Below are 22,776 nucleotides of genomic sequence, written 5' to 3'. Positions count from 1 at the left end.
AAGGAGCGTCGAAAGGAGCCTCGGGGTTGTGGAGACTGTAATGCTCCCATTGATTTAGCAGTCTCGTTATCTTTCTTCATCTTCTCTAGTGCAGTGTCGACTGCGGGTCCAAATAGTTGCTCCTGATTGAATGGTTGAGCAAGAATGGTGGTTTGTACTTCCGGCTTAAAGCCGGAAATACGTAGCCATGCGTGGCGTCTAAGTAATACGCTTGTGTTGACCGCCCTAGAGGCGGTGTCCGCTGCGTCTAATGCACATTTAATTTATGCATTAGATATTAGTTTTCCCTCTTGGATGAGGTCATTGGCCTGGGATTTGTACTGATCAGGCAGGTGTTGTAATAGATCTTCTAGCTGATCATAATGAGCCCTATCATATCGGGCCAATAGGGCTTGTGTATTGGCAATATGCCAGTGGTTAGCAGCTTGTGCGGCAACCCTTTTGCCGGAGGCCTCTAAGAGCTTGGACTCTTTGTCTGGGGGCGGTGTGTCTCCTGTTGTTTGGGAGTTAGCCCGCTTTCTTGCGTTTGACACGACTAAAGAGTCTAGAGGGAGCTGCGCCTTAATGTACGCGGGATCCTGTGGGGCCGGTCTATATATTTTTTCAATTCGGGGGTTAAGAACCCTAGCTCTAACAGGGTCTTTAAAAACCTCAGTGGCGTGTTTTATCACTCCCTTAATCATGGGCAAGATCTGAACTGATTTTTGCGACTGCTCAAATGTGTCGAGGAGAAAGTCCTCTTCAGGTGTATCTGAGTGCATGGTGACGCCATGGAACAGTGCCACCCTGTTTATGAGCTGTCCAAACAAGGGGAGGGTTTGGAGGGGTATGTAGTGGGATCAGGAATATCAGGTAAAGGGTAAGCCCAGTCATCTAAGGGTGCCGTATCCAGGAGTGTGAAAGGATCATTAGGATCAGTAGGATCATTAAGGTCACCCGGGTCTCCCAGTCCCCCTAAATCATCATCATCCTCCTGCGGAGGTGGTGTATGTGAAGGAGATGGTAGAGGAGAAGGAGGTGGGGGCAGAGGGGGTGGGATGAGAGGTAATATAGGAGAGGAAGGACGAATGGGTGAGGTGGCAAAGTCCTTCTTCTTTACGGGAGCTGGAGGAGGTGTTGTGTCCAGCTTCCTTTTCTTGTATGGCACAGCGGTGACATGTCCGGTTTTTGGATTGATATAAATCCTTTTTTGCGTGGGATCCGGGCAAAAAGTTCTTCATTGTCCGAAAGTGGCTTTGGCGCCGACTTTTTCGGTTCCGATCTATGTTTTGGGTGATCGGTAGAGTCTTTGTGGACTTTTTTCGGTACCGAGGATGGTTTCGGTGCCGGCGGAGATTTGGGTGCCGAAGAACGTTTTGGTGCCGGTGGAGATTTCGGCCTCGATGGTTTTGGAGCCTGCTTCGGTGCCGGGAGGTGTTGAGTCTTCGGTGCCGAAGGTATTGTGGGCACAATAACATGTGGTTTGCTCGAGCCCGAGCCACCTGCAGGCTTATATTTCTTCGGAGCCGGGCTCGAGGGCGGGGCTTCTGAAGAAGATTTTGATCGCGACTGGGGCCAGCTGGCGGAGTCTTGACCAATGTCTTTTTTGGGGGGGTTGGGGTAGGGACACTGGTACTCACTCGTTGCCCTGGAGTGATGAGGTCATCAGAATCGTCCGCTTCGGATACGATCTGGAGGTCTTCGGAATCGTCTTCCGGGTCATCTTGGGCAAAGATGTCCTCTGGTTCTGGAGCTGGTCTGGCCATGATATGGCGTCGAGCTCTTCGGTCCCGGATGGTTTTCTTGGAACGGAATGCAGCGCAGGCTGGATAGTTGGATTTGTTATGTTCCGGCGAGAGGCACAGGTTGCAGACCTCGTGGTGGTCACTGTGGGGGAACTTTGCTCCACATTGGGGGCATTTTTTTAAAAGGTGTCCTTTCCATGAGCCGTATCCGGAATCGGTCCGATTGGATTTCGACGTCGAGTTGTAAAGGATGTTGGTTTCGAAAGCTGGATTTTCAAGTTTTCAGCCTGAGTGGAAAAGTTCATCCGAACCCAATGGCGGAAAAAAACAATCTGAGGATGGAGTGGATGCCCATGCACACTGTTGTCCAGAGGAGGAGTCACCTATCTCGTGACCAAAAGGCTTCTTCCGAAGACAACAACAACCTGCAATCATCCGAGCCCAACACCAGATGGCGATCTTATCCTAAGTGTGTGATCTGCAGCTCATATGCCTCGAACATATATAAATTAAATAAGTTAGCAATGCAAAGCACAACTAAACACCTGCAGTTAAAACAATACATAAACGGACAAAATGAAACTTTAGTATAAACAAAATACAAAAAAGTACAGTTCAGAGAATACTGATTTTTCAACGAAGCTCACTAGTTAATTTGACAATAAACTTGTATGAAACATTTCTAATGTGGTAGACTCACCGATCTTTAATACTGTGCATTAGATTTGTGTCCTGGTCAATCATCATTATGTAGCAGTCATTCAGTATGGGAAGAAGTCGCTTCCCATTCCTCCTGGTGCCTTCTGTAACCCGTCTCTTGAATCGCATCATTCTTCCTATGAAAGCAGACTCCTCATTGGGTGGGTAATTTCCAGCTTTTACAATGTATCTTCTGTAACTGAGGCCATTTATTGTGACAAGCAGATATAAATCCAGTTTAGAGTGGGGTTCTGTTGACTCTTGAATCTACAAATCACAGAAAACGTCCATTAAAATGTACAACATAAATTTCTATGCAGAAGCAAAAATTAATGCAATCGTCATTCACCTATAGAGTTCTCAAAAAAGACTCCAGTAGGTCGTACAGTTTCACAAAGAATGTCAGGATTGTTCCAATTTTACCTGCATGCTCTTCTTTCGTGGTCACACTTACCAAGCTCATTTAATGCCACAAAACTCGATGTATGCGACCAAAAGCATGTTCTATGACAAAGGTTTATGAGATTGGTCTACAGTTGGACAAGCAGATGGGATAACCATTCGTGCTCCAATCTTTAATTTCAGCCTGTTTGACATTCACAAAATTAGGTTTCAGAGTAGCCACTGATTCAACACACTTATCACAAGAATTGGGCAGGGTTACTGAAAAGATGACTATACTAAGGCAAGGTAATATACTTTTTTTTAAGGAAGATTCAAACATCCAAAAGGTTTGAAGGGGCAAAAGCATCTGCTGCTTATTTGAAGATTCCTCCTAAGCAGACCCAATAGACCTCTCATATAATAAGACACCTTGTAAATCCCTCATGTGTTTGTGAAAAAAACCATATGGCTGAATTAATTACAGGTAAAAAATTATAGCTAACTCCTACATCTTTCTGAATCTAAAGAAAAAACATGAACCAATATGAACACTATGTACATATAAAAACCCATGATGAAAAATTTAAATTGTAATTGTAAATTGTATTTATATAACGCTTACTACCCCTGATGCTGATGAAGCATTGAAGCGCTTTGCGGTGAGTAGCACACTACTCCGAAGCCCAAGAATAGGGGTTAATAGTTAGTAGATTAGTATTTTGTTTTCTTTCATGTGTGCATTAGTTGTGTTAGGTTTGTGCTCTTGGTTTCCTGTGTTTATTAGAGTTTAGAGTAAGGATAGTAAGATTTAAAAGGATTTGAAAGTGAAAGTAGTAAGTTGTTTTTTGTAGGCAGTGATTGTTTTTTGTAAGCAGTAGTTGTGTGCGCCTATTAATTGGGTGAGATGGGCAAAAAAGGCAAAGAAAGTTTGAGAAGAATGCATGGGGGTTCATAGTAGTCAAACTTTGGGATGAGTCAGAGAGATGAAGGATGGGACAAACATTGAAAGGAGGATTTTGTTTTTTAAATATCAAAAAAAGTATTCATACACCCTTCATAACACTTGGTAAGGTTGCATTGGCTGGATTCTATATATATATATACCAATATGTACACTGAAGCAGTGATATTTAACATGGTCCAATGTGCACAGTTACCCTGTGGTGAAGTATGTAAGTTTTTTTCATGACATTTTTTAGAGTTTTAGTTGCAGACTTAAACTTGTTTATATATGCACCTATATGTACATAGAAGCAGCAATTATGACTTTGCCAGATATGCACGTCTCATGCTGTAATATACATTTTTCTACTTATATGAATGTATGTGCTTATAACACGAAGCATAGTTCAATGTACAATGGCACATGTATAACAACAACTTCAGCTCCATAACGTGAGAAGCAGAGTGGGTCATGACAAAGTAGATAAGCAAAAAACCTTTATATTAAAATGGCCTAGACAAGAAATGCAACTCTGTATCAACTACCAAGAAGAAATCACAGCAGCATTAACATCGTTAAATCGCTGAAGAAGATCTTTAAACAAAGCATGCACAGAAAAGAGGTGAAAAACATGCATGAACTCCATTGTGGAAGAGCACGAGCAGCAAAAACTGAAAATCGCCAGAAAGAGTAAATCGGGGGAAGACCTTTCTCAAGTTTGAACAAAAAGGAAGAAAGGGCAGGGATTAGTTAGTCATGCACATGAAAAGAGGGGGGGGGGAGGGGCTGTGTGCATGTGCATTAATGGAACACGCACCTTGCAGAAATGCACTGCAGCATTTTTTTATGTTTAAACCATTTTTATTGATTTTATAAGTTGGCAAAAAAGGTATAACAAGGACAACCACCTACAACCACTGGCCGGTGGTGTGACATTTGAATGCTTGTACAATAGTTGTGGGTCTGAAAAAAAGAATATAACACAGAATAACAATGAAGAAGGGGGGGGGGAAGCAGGTAGGTAAAGGGGGGGCGTGCAGGCAGGTCGCGTAAGGAAGCCTTGTCCGTTTAATATGTCTGGGCTTTTACTGGTATCTGCGGACTAGGTGCCCGGGAGTTTGTTAGGGGCTGTCAGGCGCAGATTCCGGAGGTATTGGGGGCATGTCAACTCACGGAATTCATCCACCAAATATGTGATACATGGTTGCCACATCTTGTCATACCGTGGTAGCTGTTGAGTGACCACAGCCGTCAGCTTTTCCATCCCCAAGACTTCCCATACTTTATGCAGCCAATCTTGATGTGTGGGTAACTTGTCGGTCCCCCATCTGGCTAGAAGGAGCTGCTTAGCTGCCCCTAAGGTTAGGGTGATAGCTTTGCCCCTAGTTGATTTCAGTGAGCATGTAAGCAAGTTGGGGAGGCCCAATAGCATACAACTAGGGCATCTGGGTATGTCCGTGTCGAATATCGTCCAAAACCTCTGTCCAGAACTCCTCTATTTTGGGGCAATGCCAAAGAAAGAGCGCAAGTGTGCCCTGCTGACGGCACTGTCGCCAACATAGCCAACTCTCTCTAGGGTCCCACTTAGCCACCCTTGCTGGCGTGAGGTACCAAAAATGGGCTATTTTGAGTAGCATTTCCTTGCTAGTGGTGTTAAGGGCAGATGTTCGAGCCTGATGTAAAATATCACTTCATTCCTTGTCAGAAAAGGGGCGTTTGCATTCAAAAACGAATATATATGAGAGAGCAGCTTCCTGTCGGAGCTTCTCGTGATAAGCCATTTTTTAAAGGGCAGTAGGGGTCTACCCTCATGGGGCTGGATCCTTGGGCGAGTGACCCAGTGCGCCACCGCTATATATTGCCATTTCACTGACTTTGGGAGTGGGTAGTGTGTCTGTAGTTGGTCAAAGCCCATGAGCCCGTCTAAGTGTCAAATAGGTCTCCCACTCGTTTGCAGTTGGCGTCCTGCCATACCTTGAAACCTGAACCCTCCAGTGCCGGGAGAAATCTGAATTACCTATAAACGGGATCTGTGGGGAGATCGGAGTGCAGAGGTTGTGTCTCAACTGAACCTTGTCTCAGACGCCCATTGACGCTCTTGTGACCAGTGATATGTATACTCCCCCTGGTCTGTGGGGCTTGGGCAGCCACTGCACCTTCCATATGTGTATTCCTACTATAGCTTGATCTATAAAGCACCAGGGCTTTTCGGTGAGTGTGCGGGACCACTCCACCATGTACCACAGCTGTGCAGCCTAGTCGTATTTATTAACGGAAGGGTCGCCCAATTCCCCCTCTGCCACCGCAAGGAAGGCCCGCGATCTGGACATTCTTGCCTGTTTGCCTTCCCAAATAAAGTCCCAAATCAAGTTCTGCAGTTTATCTAAATCCCGCGGGGAAGGCCGGAGGGGCAGGGTCTGCATTACATAAAGCAACTTGGGGAGCAACATTATTTTAACATCTGCAAGCCTCCCCAGACACGATAAGGTTAGCTGCTTCCATTTAGTGAGATCTGAACGGACCATAGGTTCCCACAATTGTGGTCTAACGTAGCTTTAATTATGGAAAAGATTTGTAAGACCAGGTATGGGGTGCCCCCGGTTGCCCAATGGAGCTGAAATTGTGTTTGAATAAGTGCCTGCTCCGGTTCCTGCAACTGCAGGTCTAAGATCACAGACTTCTGTGGATTAAGTTTGAAGCCCGATGCACAACTAAAAATCTGTGAATTCCGCCATGGCTGCTGGCAAGGATTCAACCGAATGCGTAAGAGTCAAGAGTACGTCATCTGCATATAGCATATTCTTATGATCTCTCCCTCCCATCGGAATCCCAGTCACCGTTGCATTTCCCCTTAAGCACTCCGCCAGAGGCTCTATATAGAGAGCGAATAGAAAAGGGGATAGGGGACATCCCTGACTGGTTCCCCGCGTTATGGTAAAGGGGGCAGATTGAATACCATTCATGCAGATGCTGGCTTGCGGAGCTGCATAACACGCCCGTACCCAGCCTCGAAACCGGGGGCCCAGGCCCACCCGCTCAAGCACCCGATAAAGATACAGCCAATGCACGCGATCAAATGCCTTCTCGGCATCAATAATTACACATATCTCTGGTGTCTGAGAGCGATGTGTTTTATCCATGAGATGACACAGCCTCCTAGTATTGTCGCTGCACCCACTTTCAGGAATAAACCTGGCTTGATCGGGGTCGATGATCCCTTGCACTTATGGCGCCAGTCTACACACCAGCATGCTAGTGAAGATTTTTGCATCTACGTTCAGCAATGAGATCAGACTGTAAGATGCACATTGCTTGGGATCTTTACCTGGCTTGGGAATGACGGTTATGAAGGCCTGGCGCATCGAATCTGGCAGTGTTCCCTGTGTATCAAACGATCGTATAGGCGAGTGAGTATAGGCGCTAGGTGGGCGGCAAAGGTTTCATAGAATTCCCCCACCGTATCCATCCTGGCCTGGTGCCTTCTGGGGTTGCAGCCTATGGATAGTAGTGAGTACTTCCTGTATCGTGATGTCCTTCTCCAAAGCCAAGTACAATGGCGCTTCCCCTGCGCACAAGTAGACTTGTGATAAATGTGATTCCATCTCCTCCTCCCGCAGTGGATCGGCTGTGTAGAGGGCCCTATAGAACACACCAAAAGCGGCTGCGATGCCTTTGTCTGTGGCACATGAGGAACCATCCTCTCCACATATTTCAGATATCGGTCTTTCTAGCACCTGTGCCCATAGCCGATGTGCTTACATGTGTCCTGCCTTGTTGCTACCTGCGTAGTATTTCTGGAGCAGTCTCAGCAAGGCATATTCCGCTCTTCCCATATCTATGGATCCTAGTTGTTTCCGGACATTCGTCAACCGACGGCGCACCGTCACGGCCCCCGTTCGGGCGTTTTCTGCCTCCAATTCCTAAATCTGACTTTCTAAACGGTCCCGTTTGTCTTGTCGTTCCCTATTATAACCCGTGGCAATGTCAATAAAATGGCTCCATAAAAACACCTTTAGGGTCTCCCATAATGTAGCGATTGGTGTGTCGGCTGTGTCATTGTGAGCCAGGAAAGTGGTCAGGGCCTCCAGGGTATCTGTACGAACTTTATCATGTGTAAGGAGTGTGGTGTTAAGACGCCAACGGCGAGGGGCTGAGGTTAGCCGTGGGGGCCGAAGTGCAAGCAAATGGAGGAGTGATCGGAGAGGGCAGGTACCCCTATGTCCGCGTTGGTAGTAGCTTTTGTTATCCTTGGCATAATGAGAAGGTAATCGATTGAGGTATATGTGCGGTGAGTAGAATGTGTAGTCTACCTCTGTGGGGTGCAAATGTCTGCAAATATCAATGAGGTTAGCTTCAGACAGCCAGTCCTTAGTGCCCGTGGTAAGACTCCTGTCCTGCCCTGTCCTGGAGTGAGACTTCTCCCATTGGCCAGCCATGACAACATTAAAGTCACCCCCCACAACCATCTCTCTGTCCAGAGTAGTAAGTAGGCGGCCCAGGGCGTCCCTGATAAATGATTCCTGCTTAATGTTGGGGGGAGTAAATAGTGGCCACAGTGTACTTGGTACCCTGTATCTGTATGTGCAATGCTAACACCCGACCCGGGATGTCCACCATGACTCCCTCCCACCTTCCCCGTGAAATGTGTGGCTATCAGGATGGAGACCCCAGCTTTCTTAGTGGAGCTTGAGAAAAAATATTGGCGGTCAAACCAATCGGATCGCATCTGTTGCCAATGTACCTGAAGTAGGCGGGTTTCATGCAGAATGCATATGTCGCATTTGGTATCTTTGAGGATTGAAAGTATCGCAAGCCACTTCGCCAGGGAATTTAAGACCAGAACGTTAAGACTGAGCACAGACACCATGTGTATTAACTGCGTATCTTGCTGTATGTTCACAAAAGCAGCCCGCCACCCCCCCACTGACAGGGGCAAGGGTAGATAATAACATGGAAAGAGAGGAAAAGAGTGCAACCATTTACACATTAAAATAACATAGCAAAAACAAGAAATCCATCAACTTATCCCTCCCGGGAGTCATTTGCCTCAACAATTTGGGGTCTGTGTCTCGGCAAGGTGTGTCTGCGGATGTGGGGTCGAGTGGGTCTATGAGCTCCGCCGGAGTGAAATAGCCCAAAAACTAAGTATTGGGAGTCTGCTCCGCTAAATCAACACAAATCTCACATGGGGAAACGATGGTAGTTGCCTTGAGGTAGCGGAAAAATAATCACTTGATCGTTCAATGATCGCCTGAAGTAGGCCCGGAAGGCCCCTCGCGTTGCAATTGGAGGAGTCGTCGTGATCAGAACGAATGTCCGCTTCCGTCGGTTCGGTTGGTGTCTTCGGCCTCCATCTGTTAGATCGCCGTGGCGCCCGCCTCTCGTCTGAAATATCACGGTTTTGGGACCCCGGTAGAGCAGCTTGTCGCAGGTCTGGCATTTCTGGTAAGGTAGAGGCATCTGCCAAAGTGTGAATGGACCGGGTCTCCTCCTTCCACACAAAATGTAGCCGGAAGGGGTGAGCCCACCTGTATCGAATCTCCTGAGCTCGGAGGAGGTCGGTTAGGGGTTTCAGGGCCCTACGTCTCTGCAAGGTTGTCGGGCCAGATCTTGGAACAGTCTGACCTTGAATCCCTAAAATTCAATATATCTCATGTCCCTGGTCGCCGCCATTATTGCCTCCTTCTCTTTGTGGTTGTGCAGGCACGTGATGATGTCTATGTCGCTGGCCTCCCGTTCTGGTGTGTACGATCCAAGACTATCTCCTGATCCTGCAGAGAGGGTGTCACATGTTTGAAAAGGCAGATCATGAATCCTTCCAAGTCAGATGAGATGGCTTGAGCCCGTTCTAGATATTAGAACATCTAGAACGGTTCTCTAAATCTTCTATTTGATAGCATAGTTCAGAGTTCTGGTCTTGGAGTTCCAGGAGCTCCCTGAGTTGGGCCTTTGCCTCCTCCTCTCAGGCATCTTGATTCCGCTCCAGCGAGTCCATCCGTTGGTCTAGTACTGCAACTTCCTGACGGCCCCTTGATGTCGGAGGCAATGTCGTGCTTGAGCTCCGCAAAGTCATCTCTGAGGGTACTGAACTGGCACTCCATAAATGCCTGAGTAAGCAGGGATTCCTCTTGGCTTCCCTCTCCACCACTGGCCCTCTCCGAGTTCCCCCCCGTTCATCGTTTTCCTGCGTTGCGTCAGCTTTCTTCGTACTCGAGCGGGCGAACATGTCCTTTAATGAGGGGTCCTTCTTTGTTTGACGATGTGTGGAAATTTTCCTCCGATCCCGCGTCTCCCACCGCAGGGAGTCCGGTGCACCCCGTCCAGAAGCCTCCCTCCGAGGATTCCGCTGAGCGGGCTGATGTAAGCAGGTTGGTCTCCACCAGTAATTCCACCTCCACCGAGGGAGAAGGGGGAGAATGCGAAGGGGGCGGCAATTCCCACACCCGATGCACCATCGAAGGGAGGCGGTCCGGCCCGCCACCAGAGGGCTGCAGAAGGCCACGTGCCGTGGCCCTCACCTCAAGTAATGGAGTTACAGTACCGCCGAGGTTAGGCAGTAGCCAGCCTGTCGTGGGGCCTGTGAGGTAGATCTAAATGCGTAGAATGGGGGAGAGGTCCAACTAGCATCACGGTCCGCCCTCACTCCTCCAAAAAGGTAAATCTCAGATAGCCCAGTGGGATCTCCGCCTGGGCTCACAGTCTAGGCTGTGTGGGAGAGGCCGCAGTGCTCAAATCCGTATTATAAAGGGCCTAGAATGTTTTGAACACCCCTCTTGCGGGTTAACCAAGGCCAGCACTGCTGTCGCAAAATGTCCCCTACGAGGTGGGCCCGGCCGCAGTCGCGGTCCGCCGCCGGCCACCGTCTCGGGCCCTCGCCTCGCGTGGTCAGCAGGGGACCCTCCACAGACCCACACTATCCCAGGAGGGGGCGATTCCACATGGAAGGACGTCTCCCACAGCCGGAGCGGGCACCTGGTGAAGCAGTAGCGGGTGGTGAGTTTCCCGCGTGGCTACCACTGGGACCGGGGGTTAGGGGGGACACAAATCCTCACCGCCACACGCGGACTGCAGGCCAGTTCTCTGCCCCACTCACAGAGGGGGGACATGCAGAGGTGCGGTGCACTCTCAATGGCCTCCGATGTAGTCCCTGCTCGTCTCCCAGGGCGGATCCGCCCCACTGCCGGAGAGCTGCGTTAATGTGAGCTCTGGATCTATAGCGGGATCCAAGTGCTTGCCGCCCTCCTCCGGTATGCACACAGGGTCTTTCTAGCCAGTCCGAATGCCATACTCCCTCGTCTGGAAGCCTTTGGCCCAGAAGTCTGGCAGAGCGCCAAGAGGTGCGACTCACACCATTGCCATCTTGGACACGCCCATGCAGCATCTTTTTAGGGAGATTCTCAGGTCTTAACTGTGGTGCAAACATTTCTAATTAGTTGGGAAAGGATGAAGAGCTAAAAAAACTGACAAAAAACTAGTAAACAGAAAATGGTTTGGCAAAAGGTGAATGTACTAGTAAACTAGGCCAGTTCCTTTAGGAAGCTGACCTTATGGTACCAGCCAGCCAGGGACCAACGCCCATAACATACTCCTGCAACAAATTGGGGTGGGCTTTTTTGGGTAGTCTGTATCCATCACAATCTTTTCTCTCCTCACATACACCGTCCTTAAAACAAAGGGTATAAAAGACCACTGGCCCTTATTCCAAACAAGACCATCCTTCAACCTCACTTCACTGTCCATAACTTGGGACACTTTCATAGTAGCCAAAACCTAGCCTATTATGCAGTACAATTTGTCCACTTCACCCTATGTCAGCGGCAGCAAACTTCATGATCTAGACCAATGGGTTTTGCACATGTATTTAAACTGAGCCTCGCATCTTCACATGTCACATTCACCAACCATCTGAGCATTTCCTTTAAATGGCAAATTTCCATTGAACTCACCCAACACCTCTATGATTTTCTTCTCATAAAACCCCTGTTTGACACTACTGAATTTCTTCTATACTTGCACTCCAATCAAGGTGTATTCCGAGCCAGAACGGTAAATGTCTTCACCCGCATACCCTTGATTTCTATGATAGATTGTGGTCTGGTTAGACTCTTGACATCCAGAAGCAAAACAGCACACTCATTCCTTTCAGCATTGTCCAAACAGTCATCAGAATAAACAAGCAGCGGACAACCTTCCTGATCAGTCTTCTTCAACCAAATGACCATCTCTCTTTTCAAGTGAGTTTGCAGATTTCCTTCTCACCATAAATCAGTTTTCACAAATGAGCATAATTACCTTTTCTTCTATTTGATGCAAAGCAATGTGGTAGCCGGTAGTGAGAGTGAAGTTTGCCTGATGCAGCAAATCGTTCCGTGAATGAAGGCTAACTGATTAAACAAGATATCTTTGAGGAAAATTGGCCACCACCACTCTGATGCACATAGGAACACCATGCAGGAAGTGATGCAGAAAAGTTTAGAAGATGTCTGAAAGGATATGACCCAGCCAGAAGCAATGAAGTCCACAGATGGTGAATGCAGGGTACACTTATAGAAGAGCTTGGCACCGAGATAGAGCTCCAATACAGATGTTCGATGTCTCCTTATTTATGGCAGCCAACACATCTCCTGAAAGAGATGCATATAGAGTTGCAGGACTCAGCAACTCAAGACTGATGACGAAAGCAAAAGGCATTAGTCACCAGTAAACAGATACCACCACCAATGCAAGGTAACACAGGTTTAATTGAAGAACGATTTAATCATCCAGCAGTTTCCAGAATGTGTGTGCCCGATTCAGAGGGTGATTACAAAGCCTATTTAGACCTAAAATCATCTGATATTAAAGTTTGTAGGGGGAGACTTAACTTTTACTAAAAACTGTTTTGTAGCTCTTCATACCGCCTGTATACTGAATGCTACCAGAGAAGGGTAGTCTTTAAGATTTGAAATAACTCTTAATTTGTATGATTGGCCATGGCATCCTTAGAAACATAGCGTGGTCTTTACTGCTTACTTTTGGACAATTATCTATTATAATCGGTGCTTGCAAAGTACTTGAAATTGAAGATCTTTTGAAGGAGGCATGCACTATTAAAGAGCATGTGCGAGAACAATATATTACACTAACAGTAATAGTTGAAGATCAGGTGATAGGCCAGGCAAAAAAGAGCAGCACTTTTCTAGTAACAGGATGGACACATATGTATGCTATCTGTTCCATGTCTCTTCCTGTATGGTAAAATCCAGATGTTTTCAACATTGGCCATTCTTTCTTAAAATGTCCAAATTATCAAAATAATGATCATATTAGAATTAGGAATAAAAACATAACTTGCATGAAGAGGTAACCAGTAGCTTTAACGGGGAAACCTAAGATGTTAAGAGTAGAAGGTAGTGTGAGATACTGCCAAAGAAAGCATGACTGGGTAAGCCTTAGAGCAATCCGTTACAGGGACATACGGGAACTCCCATGCGTGTTGTGTTAAGAGCGGAAGCCCTGAGTCTTTATGGACAGTAGGTGACTGCATAGCATTACACTGAGGAAACAAAAAAAATGATGTGTGAAGTACAAGAACTAATCTCTGCCATATAGTCATTAATTTTGGACAAGTTCAAGTCCATAATTCTTTTTCTCACTGTACCACTACAGATAGGAACTAACCATATGCAAATCAGACCTGGACCGGCTCCAATTGCTTTCTTTTATGTACTGCACTAATCTGAGGAAGAAAGGAGAGCTGTATGTCTATTTTGGTTCAACTAAAACCTAAAAGTACATATCTATATCTTGGGCACACTTCCAAGACTGAGATGCAACTGTGTCATCCACATTCATCTTGAGTTGAAGAGGGTATTGGTTTGACTCCTATGTCATGGGAAATATGACCATATTAAATAATATCATTAATATTTTAAAACGGATATGATCATTTGTGGACTGTGACCTACTGAAACTGTATGTGTTGGACAGGATACGAAGAATCATAATATCTCGTTAACTTTAACCAAAGGATGTAAGAAGGTGTTGTTCTATTATGCCTGCCATTGAGGGCTCTGCGCCCCTCATGGGTTGGATACCAGATAGGTATATGAGTCCACAAGTACTCACATAAGTAGTGTGACCTCACTTTGCTGGTGTAGAGCAGATAAAAAGTAGGGTTATGAATTGAGAATTTCATTAGGCTTACAATAGCACGTTTTCAGTAAGGTGGCGAATACTGGAGGTTTCAATTGGTCAGAGAATTTACTATGTAACAAGGATGCACTTAGAACAAGTATAGTGCAAAATCCATTTATGATTTGATCATTTTTACGCAAATTAAGCACTTGTACAGAAAACCACAGGCTGCACAAGAGAAGCTTGAAAGGAGCAAAGTGGTTTTCCACGAGATAGCCATTGGCAGAGATGAAGGCACTGTCTGGGTGTTCCGGTTCATGCTGGAATTGTAGGCAGTCAGGCGCTATCCCCACTCAGGGAAGTCTTGTGGGACAAATTATAGGTCCCCATCTCTCCAGGACAGTTCCTGGTCAGCCCTCGGGCCAGATCCATATTGTTTTGCCGCAAGCTTCAGAGGTGTTGCATTTCTCATCTTCTCTGGGGTTGGAGCCTTCTGCTCTTCTCCTTCATAAGGGCTTCCCACAGGATCAGCTTTAATCGCCAGACAGCTTACATTCCCCAAAACCACCATACAGGCCATATAAAATGAAGCCACTACCGAGCTCAATAAAGAATTATGCACTCAAACGACTGTCAAGTTCAAGCCCCCACAATACCCTTTTAACACTGTTACACAGGTTGTTTGCAGATTACTGCAGAGACAGGCTCAGATTAGAAATGGGACAATGAGATGTCCAGCGTTCTTTTGGTGTGGAAGAGAGGGCGAGTGGGTATATGGACAGGTCAGAGGTGTTTTTTTTATAGCATACTGTTAGACCTGGCATCTTTGGCGTGGTGTACCCCTACCTTTTTGCCTTCAAACCTCCTGTTTTTGCCGACTTCGTTTTTGCTGGCCCTAGGACTCTATCACTGCTAACAAGTGCTAACGTGCTTCTGCTCTCATATTTAATTTACCTGTAAGTCCCTAGTAAAGTAGTGCCCAGGGCCTTTAAATTAAATGCTACCACTGGCCCTGAAGCACTGGTTGTGCTACTCACTTTAGCAGCAATTTAAACATGTCTCAGGCCTGCCATTGCAGTGCATGTGTGCGCAGTTTACACTGCCACTTCAACATGGCAAAGTAAACCTTTGGACACGTCCAAACCGTCCTTCGTAATACCTATAAGTGACACCTATGGTAGGCCCTCTACAGCCCAGAGAGCACGGTGCAATGCATTTAAAAAGCAAGGCATGTCAGTTAAAGTTTTATACTGTCCTGGTAGTGAAAAACTCTTAAATTTGTTTTACATCACTGCAATGCCTACCTCTCACATATGATAACATTACCTTATTACATTTTATAAGTGTAATTTCCAAAATGCCACACAAAAAGATCCTACACCAAGTTAGAAAGATAGAGCAAAATTGAATGAAAGAAACAAGACCAAAACTACAGTAATCCAATGAGTAGTACTGAAGTTGTTAATTTTTAAAGAATAAAGTGTAAAATAGCGGCTAAAAGCATAAAGTGCCAATTGCAGCTATCTGGTCCCAATGGACCGGGCCAAATTCAAAATTTCAGGCCTACAACGATGGCGCGCAGGTAGGCTACAGTCCCAGATTAGTACTGCTATGTTTTACCTTCTCAAGTTATGTGCAAAGAGTCCCATTCATGTTGGAAAGGGCCGTGAGGAGCAGGGAGAGCATAATGAACAGCAGGACAGGTGTCACAGGGGGATGGCTGTAGCTTCGTGTTGGTGGTCCCCCGTGATCAGTCGATGATTCAGTGAGAAGAGATGGACTGGCTGCGCTTTGTGCTAATTCTCGATGCAAGTGGCGCAGTCTCAATGCGAACAGGCCCGTTCACTGTTGCGAAGAGCCCATAACATTGATTGAAGCTTGCTTAGCCACACTAAGGGTCCTGGACCTGAGGGGCACCACTTGGGGGTTAGGAACTCGTTGCTGTTGGGTCAAGGAGCTCTTTGGGGAGCCTGTTATATCCTTGAGACGCAGATCAGGAGGTCAGAAGACTAGCCCTTGGAGTCACTCTAGAGCCCTGGTTCAAGATGTGGTTGCAGATCCAGTTCTCCTTCCCCAGGCAAGAGGACAGTAGGCAGTAGGCCAGCACAGCAGGGCAGCAGTTCCTTCTTTGCGGCAGTCCAGCATAGTATCAGCCCTTGTAGCAGCACAGCTCCTTCTTCCTGGCAGAGTATCCATAGGTCCAGAAGTGTACTGAAGAGTTGATGTCTGAGGTACAGCATTTATGCACAGTTGTGCCTTTGAAGTGGGGAGAAGCCTCAATAGGCATGCATTTGAAGTGCACAGATGCCCTGCCTTCCTGGCTCTGGCACCAGAATAACTACATGGGATATGCAGCCCTTTGTGTGAAGAAAGGACACTGCCTATTTAATTGTAAGTGGGGCTGAGTTCAGCTCCTTCCACCCATTCTACCCGTGAAGGCACATCCAGTCACACCTAAGCTCTCCATTGTGTGTGGCTATCTAGGAGAAATACACAAAGCCCAACCGTCATCCACACCCAGTCATGTGAACCAGAGACAGGTTGCAGGTACCAAAAAGCTAAGGCAAGAAAATGCCAACTTTTTAAAAAAGTGTGTTAGGTAACTGGGCAACCCAATATACCCTTGTGGGCTTGGGCAATAAAGTGAGAAAGGTAAAGATGCCTACAAGGGATTTGTTTGAATAACAAGTAATTTTACATAAATATGTTCTTATATCTGTATAATGATATTTCATAACACTCAAAAACAATATTTTGCACGATTAGAAGAGAATTTATTCTTTTTTAGTAGCAAAACCGGGTGATCAAATGTAGAAAATATATATATTTCAAAAAACATACAACAAAGAAATCAATAATTAAAGAGCATTGTACAGGGGTACCAAAAATCAATAAATAACTGCAACAAACATTGACAACCGAAAAACATACAAGGTTGAATATAAGACACTCTTAGTTGTCCATGTATATATCCATCTTCCTTAAAATAAAACACAAGTCTGTCCTAAGCATAGGATCCAACACTCAAATTTTTGTATATTTAAGAATCGCTATAAGAAAGAATGGACTATTCATCGACGTTTCGGTCTTCGTTGTGTCACATCATTGAGACCATCTTCAGGATAAACGTAACTTATTATTTGCTTTCTTGACCCTAGACAAAGAACTATTTGAGATACTCTGACAGAATATCTCCACTGTCAGGGGGGAGCAATGAAATGGGCTCAGTTGGTCACTAATGGCGCACAAAGAAAATCAATTTCTTGCTTAACTATGCCGTGGCGTCGGTCTACCGGTCACGTCATGGGTTCAGAATGAGAAATTTTTATTTAGTGTTATGAAATATCACTCTACAGATATAAGAAAATAATGATTTCAAATTACTTGTTATTAAAACAAATCCCTTGTAGGCATCTTTACCTTTCTAGCTTTTTAAAAGTGGCATTTTCTGAATTTCAATTTGAAGTCCGACTTTATCATAAGTTAGGATTTTTAATTGTGATTTTAGAAACACCACACATTAACCGATTACCTATTCCTATTTGGCATTTTCACTGTTTTACTGTTTGAAGAGGTTCAAAAATACTTTACACATTGCCTCGAAGTTAAGAAAAACTGCTCTCTGCCAAGCAAGCAGGACGTTGAGCACAGGTACATTTGTTGGTGTCTTGTGCCTTACCCTGACAAGGATTGCGGTTGCTGCTTGACTGGGGTGGATCAGGACTGGTGCTTATGTGGTGCCATACAGTGTAGGTTTACACTACCATCCCATTTCTAAGACAAATTCAAGCTTCAAAGTTCAATCTCATCGATAACTAACTGCCGCAAGCAAAAATGTACATTTAAAATCAAGGAACATTTTGGTTAAGGTACCAGATACTACGGCATTAAAAACGAAATCCTGAATGTGGTTCCAAAACTTTGCTTGTAAAAGAGGTACTGCCTCTTTCGCCAGGGATTTGGGATCCTCCCACATGTCCCTCAGTCCCAATCTCAACTGCCATTGCCTGATCTCCCTGAGCCACACAACTCATCCAGCGTTTTACTAGTATTTCTGACACTAAATTAGCTATGGAATAAAACGGCCAGGAAAAGGATACTATATGCATTAAGCCATTATGTACCCTCCCTGAGTGGTGTTTTTTTTTTTTTTTTTTTAAACAGCATTTTCTTGTTGTTTGTCCTGTCTAGAAAAGCTTCCAAAAAGAGGATAACAACTAGAGGAAAGAGAGAGAGGGCAGCCATGGTAGCAATCCATCATATGTACATAAAATAGAGACAAATTCCATATAAATAAAACCTAGATTATGTTTCATGGTATATGATCGTATATGACCTTGCCTGCGCGTTGCTGGATAACTCCCCACCTGTACCTCATAGTGCGAAGCGGGCAAAGAATATTTTAAAAAAAATTAGTGAGGGGGTCTTGGGGGATTGGTGACTGGCCACCCCCACCGCAAAAAAAACAAAAACATTTGGCATGTAAAAGGTTGTGGAAAAAATTCCAGATCATTGCCCTGCCATCAAAGGTGATGTCCCCTTCCGGAACAAGGAAAAAAGTTCCAGCAAAGGGCAGCTTAAAACAAAAACGGTATGGAGAGAGAGAGGAAAAAGGCCAGGGAAGCGGCATTGTCGCAGCTAGAGACTCACCAAGTTAGCGTTGTCGAATTTCCTGCAATGAGATATCCTATAATCGTATATGATTCATAAAAGATCCATTTTAATAGTACGTAAAACCATGGAACACCAAGAATCTAGTGATTATATTGGAGAAAACTTTGGTATTTGTTGAGGCTATTCTGTATTTTATAAAGTGCTTTGTTAGTATTGGATAAAAACATTACAGTCATACAGCTAGATATTTATTGTTGGACTTGGCCCTTTTTGCAGAGTTATAGCCAAACTTTCTGATTCTTCTTCCAATTTTTTCCTGACCTGTTTTTGTTGGCTCTAGGACTCTGGGCATTTTACCACTGCTAATCAGTGCTAAAGTGTATATGCTCTCTGTGTAAATTGTGAACATAATTGGTTATCCATAATAGACATTTAAAAAAAAAAAAAAGTATTTTTTATAGATTTTAAACAGTGGTACAGTACATGCCAGTTCATCCATTCAATTAACAAGCAAGACATTTCACAATACGACGGTGACCCCTTAATAACTGCACTTTCAAGTATATTTTCTTCCGGGTCCTTCTCTATTTCTGTCCTCTCCTAGTTCAGTTGATGGGGAGATGCAGCTTTCTCCCCCGTATGAGTTCCATTTCCCCCCATTTCTTGTCCCACTTTTTGGGGCAGCCCCTAATTTTAAAGATCTCCTTCTCTGCTACGATGCATTTATCCATTTCGTTTGCCCAGTTTCTCATTGTTGGTAGGTTCCCAACTCCCCATCCCATAGCTATACTGTGTTTGGCTAGTGTAAGCCCCAGGGTGACCCACTGTTGTTCAGTGCTATTGAGATCTGTGGCGTCCCATATATTGAGCAGTCCGAATTTGGGTGTGAGCATGATTTCTTTCCCTATTGCTTTTTGCATTTGTCGTATGATCTTTTCCCAAAATGGTAATATGTTGGGGCAGCGCCATAGCACATGATGGAATGTTGCTTCCTCCCTGCATTGCAGGAAGTAGCGTGCGTTTTCCCTGCATCCAAGTTTGGTTTATATGGCCCCATTTAAATACGTTCTGTGTAGAATTTTAAGTTGTATCAGACCGAGTCGGAGTGGTATGGCGACTTCAAGGGAGCACATTAGTGCAGTTTGCCACTCCTCATCTTCGAGAGGCCCTGTGGCATCCTGCCAGTGTTTTCGGAGTCATGTGAGTGGGTCTGGTAGGTTTTTGCAGCTTTTGGTATGTCATGGAGAGGGCCTTTTGAGTCAATGGCTCGGACAATAGTCTATCCTCTAGTGGGGATGCTTCCGGTACCTCCCCCTGTGCGGGTAAGTTCGCAGTGAGTGCATGTCGGATTTGCATGTACCGGTATACTTCCTGCTGGGCGAGATCATATTCCTTTTGCAGGTCTGAGAAACTGAGGATTGTCCCTTTTTTCCACGGATCGTAAACGGTTGAAATTCCGATGGTGTCCCACTTGTTGAATCCCGCCTGGGTGCACAACATACCCAATTGTTGTGTTGTTCAAAGTGGGGTGGCTTGAGTTATTGTTTCGTACCACTCAAGTGTTTTGTTTGCCTGGTGCCATCCATATACTAACCGTGAGGTCTATGGGGGTTGTTTGGCGTTTTTCTTGTTGTTTTGGAATATAGGACCCCATTATATCCTTCCCTTCCCATTTGTAGTCTATCCAAATGAAGTGCGGGTTCTGTTCAGGGGCTGTATACCCATTTATGGTTAACAACTAGCTGGGCCGCCCACTAATAGAGTTAAATTGGGAGGTGCTATTCCACCGTCGTACCAACTTTTTGTGAGTTTATGTATGGCAATGCGTGGAGTCTTGCCATTCCAAAGTAATGTTCTTAGTTCCTTTTCTATTTTTTTTTTTAAATGGGCATCAGGAACGCCGAATGGACTGTTTTGGAGGATGTATAGGAAATGTGGCAGAACCAGCATTTTTAACAGTGCCACCCTTCCCAGCAGCATCAAGGGCGGCCTCCTCCAACATCGCACATCGTTTTGCAGTCTGTTTAGGGGATTCGCTAGATTTTTGGTATAGAACATTTCCAGGTCTGGGATGATATATATACCTACGTATTTTAAACCCTCCTCTACAATTGGGGCATCACATTCTTTTTCCAGTTTTGGATTTGACAGATGAAGTGTGAAGATTACTGATTTGGATCAGTTTATGGAATATCCGGAGTATTTGCCAAAATTTGTGAATATGTTGAGGACTCTGTTTATCAATCTCACCGGCGACGCAAGATACAACAGGATATCGTCAGCATATAGGGATATTCTGTCCTCGTTTCCCTCTGCCCATATTAAGACTCTTAGGATTGGATCTCCCCTGATCCAGGTTGCGAGCGGTTCCAACATCAGGGAGAATATCAGTGGTGACAAGGGGCATCCCTGTCTCATACCTCTTCTCAGTGGGAATGCCAGTGAGGTATGGTTGTTTACTTTGATTTGTCCCTTAAGGTCAGTATAGAGAAGCTTGACCAATTTGAGAAACTTGGGGCCAAACCCCATTCGATGCAGGACTTCAAATAGATAGGGCCATTCAATTGTATTGAATGCCATTTTGGCATCCAGTGATAAAATTACTGCATCTTCTGCAATTGTGTATTTCTTGGCTAGGGCGTTGTGCAGCCTACGGATATTTAATGCTGTGTTACGGCCTGGCATAAAGCCAGATTGGTCCGCATGCACTACCTTGGTAATGATGGGGGTGAGCCAAGAAGCCAACAACTTAACAAGGATTTTAGCCTCTGCATTTATTAAAGAGTTTGGCCGGTAGGAGTTGCATTCTTCGGCTGGTTTCCCTTTTGTATGTATAACCACGATAGAGGCCAACCTTTGATCTTGGGGTAAAGCCCCCTTCTCGTTACTTTCGAGGAACATATCACACAAGTGTGGTGCTATCAGGGATGCAGTGGCTTTGAGAAATTCAATTGGCAGACCGTTGGGCCCCATCGCCTTTCCCGATTGGGTATTGCCAATCGGATCTCCTCTTCGGTTGGATCACTCTCCAGCGAGTCCCTATCCTCGGGGACAGCGTCGACAGGGGGATGTCTGCAAGTAACTGCCACGAATCGTTTGTGGTGGTTTCAACGGCTGGAGTATACAGCCTTTCGTAGTGATCAGCAAATGCCTCTGCTATTTCCTGTGGATCTCTAACAATGTAAGTGTCTGAGTTGTAATAAGGGGACTCAGCGTGCCCCTTGATCCCGTTTTTCTAACCAGGCCAACAGTTTACCTGCCCTATACCCCAGCTCATACAGTTTATGCTAGGTTTCCATATACTTGGCTCTAACAGCCTCAGTTACTAGGATTTTGTATTCTAGTTCTTTAATGTTTAATTTGTGTTTGTAAACTTCATTTGGGGTCTGCTTGTATTCCGTCTCTCTTTCTTATGATTGGCATATTTGATTCACTGGTAAGCCCCTAGTAAAGTGCACCGAGTGTGCCAGGGCCTGTAAATCAAATACTACTAGTGGGCCTGCAGCACTGATTGTACCACCCACATGAGTAGCCCTGAAAAGGTATCCCAGACCTGCCACTGCAGTGCCTGCGCACAGTTTTAAACTGCCATGTCGATCTGGTAAGTGCACCCACTTGCCAGGCCCTACCATTCCCTTTCTTACATGTAAGGCACCCTTCTGGTAGGCTAAATAACCCCCATGGACAGGGTGCAGTGTATGTAAGGAAGGACATGTACTGATGTGTGACATGTCCAGATAGTGAAATACTGCCAATTTCGTTTTTCACTATTGTAAGGCTATCTGTCCCATAGGATAAAATGGGAGGCACTTTGTAACATTTTACAAGTATAACTTCCCATTGGGACAAGATAAAAAAAATAAAGTTTGGGCTCTCTGAGATAGTTTTTAAATTATATGTTTGAAAATGGCACTTTTAGAAAGTAGGCATTTTCTTGTCTAACCATTCTGTGTGCCTCTGCCTGTGTGTGTATTGACTGTCTAGTTTTGGAGTAACAGGGGGTGGGGATGTGCATTCACTGTAGACAGCCACCGGGGAGGGGTTGAGGTGTCCCCAACACTTCCTGGATGACTCGGAGCTGAGCTAAAAGAGGCTTGCCTACATTTAGAGAAGTGACAGGAGTTTTCCTTGCACCTGAATAGGGCCAGATTCCACGAACTTGCCGACTTCGCATTGTCACTGGAACCAACGCCACACCGCCGACGGAACCGTTTTCCCCTGTCCTGTACTTGACACGTCGCCTCCTGGAGCACATGATGCCTTGCCTCCTCCGTGGCAGCCAGGGAGCCGGCCTCG

The 22,776-nt window shown here is 45.4% G+C and overlaps 1 protein-coding gene across 1 annotated transcript in view; it reads right to left on the bottom strand.

Moving 5' to 3' along the window:
* Positions 1-22,776, bottom strand: part of MAN2B2 (mannosidase alpha class 2B member 2) — a 389,507-nt gene that overhangs the window by 147,076 nt on the left and 219,655 nt on the right. The window contains exon 11 of the mRNA XM_085642446.1: positions 2,425-2,690. Coding sequence (XP_085498572.1) covers positions 2,425-2,690 — 266 coding nt within the window. The remainder of the gene's footprint in view (positions 1-2,424; positions 2,691-22,776) is intronic.

This window comes from Triturus cristatus, chromosome 2_2 (assembly GCF_964204655.1).
Source record: "Triturus cristatus chromosome 2_2, aTriCri1.1, whole genome shotgun sequence".
NCBI lineage: Eukaryota > Metazoa > Chordata > Amphibia > Caudata > Salamandridae > Triturus > Triturus cristatus.
Note: the sequence above shows the minus strand (reverse complement) of the source record. Positions and strands in the feature narration are given on the sequence as shown.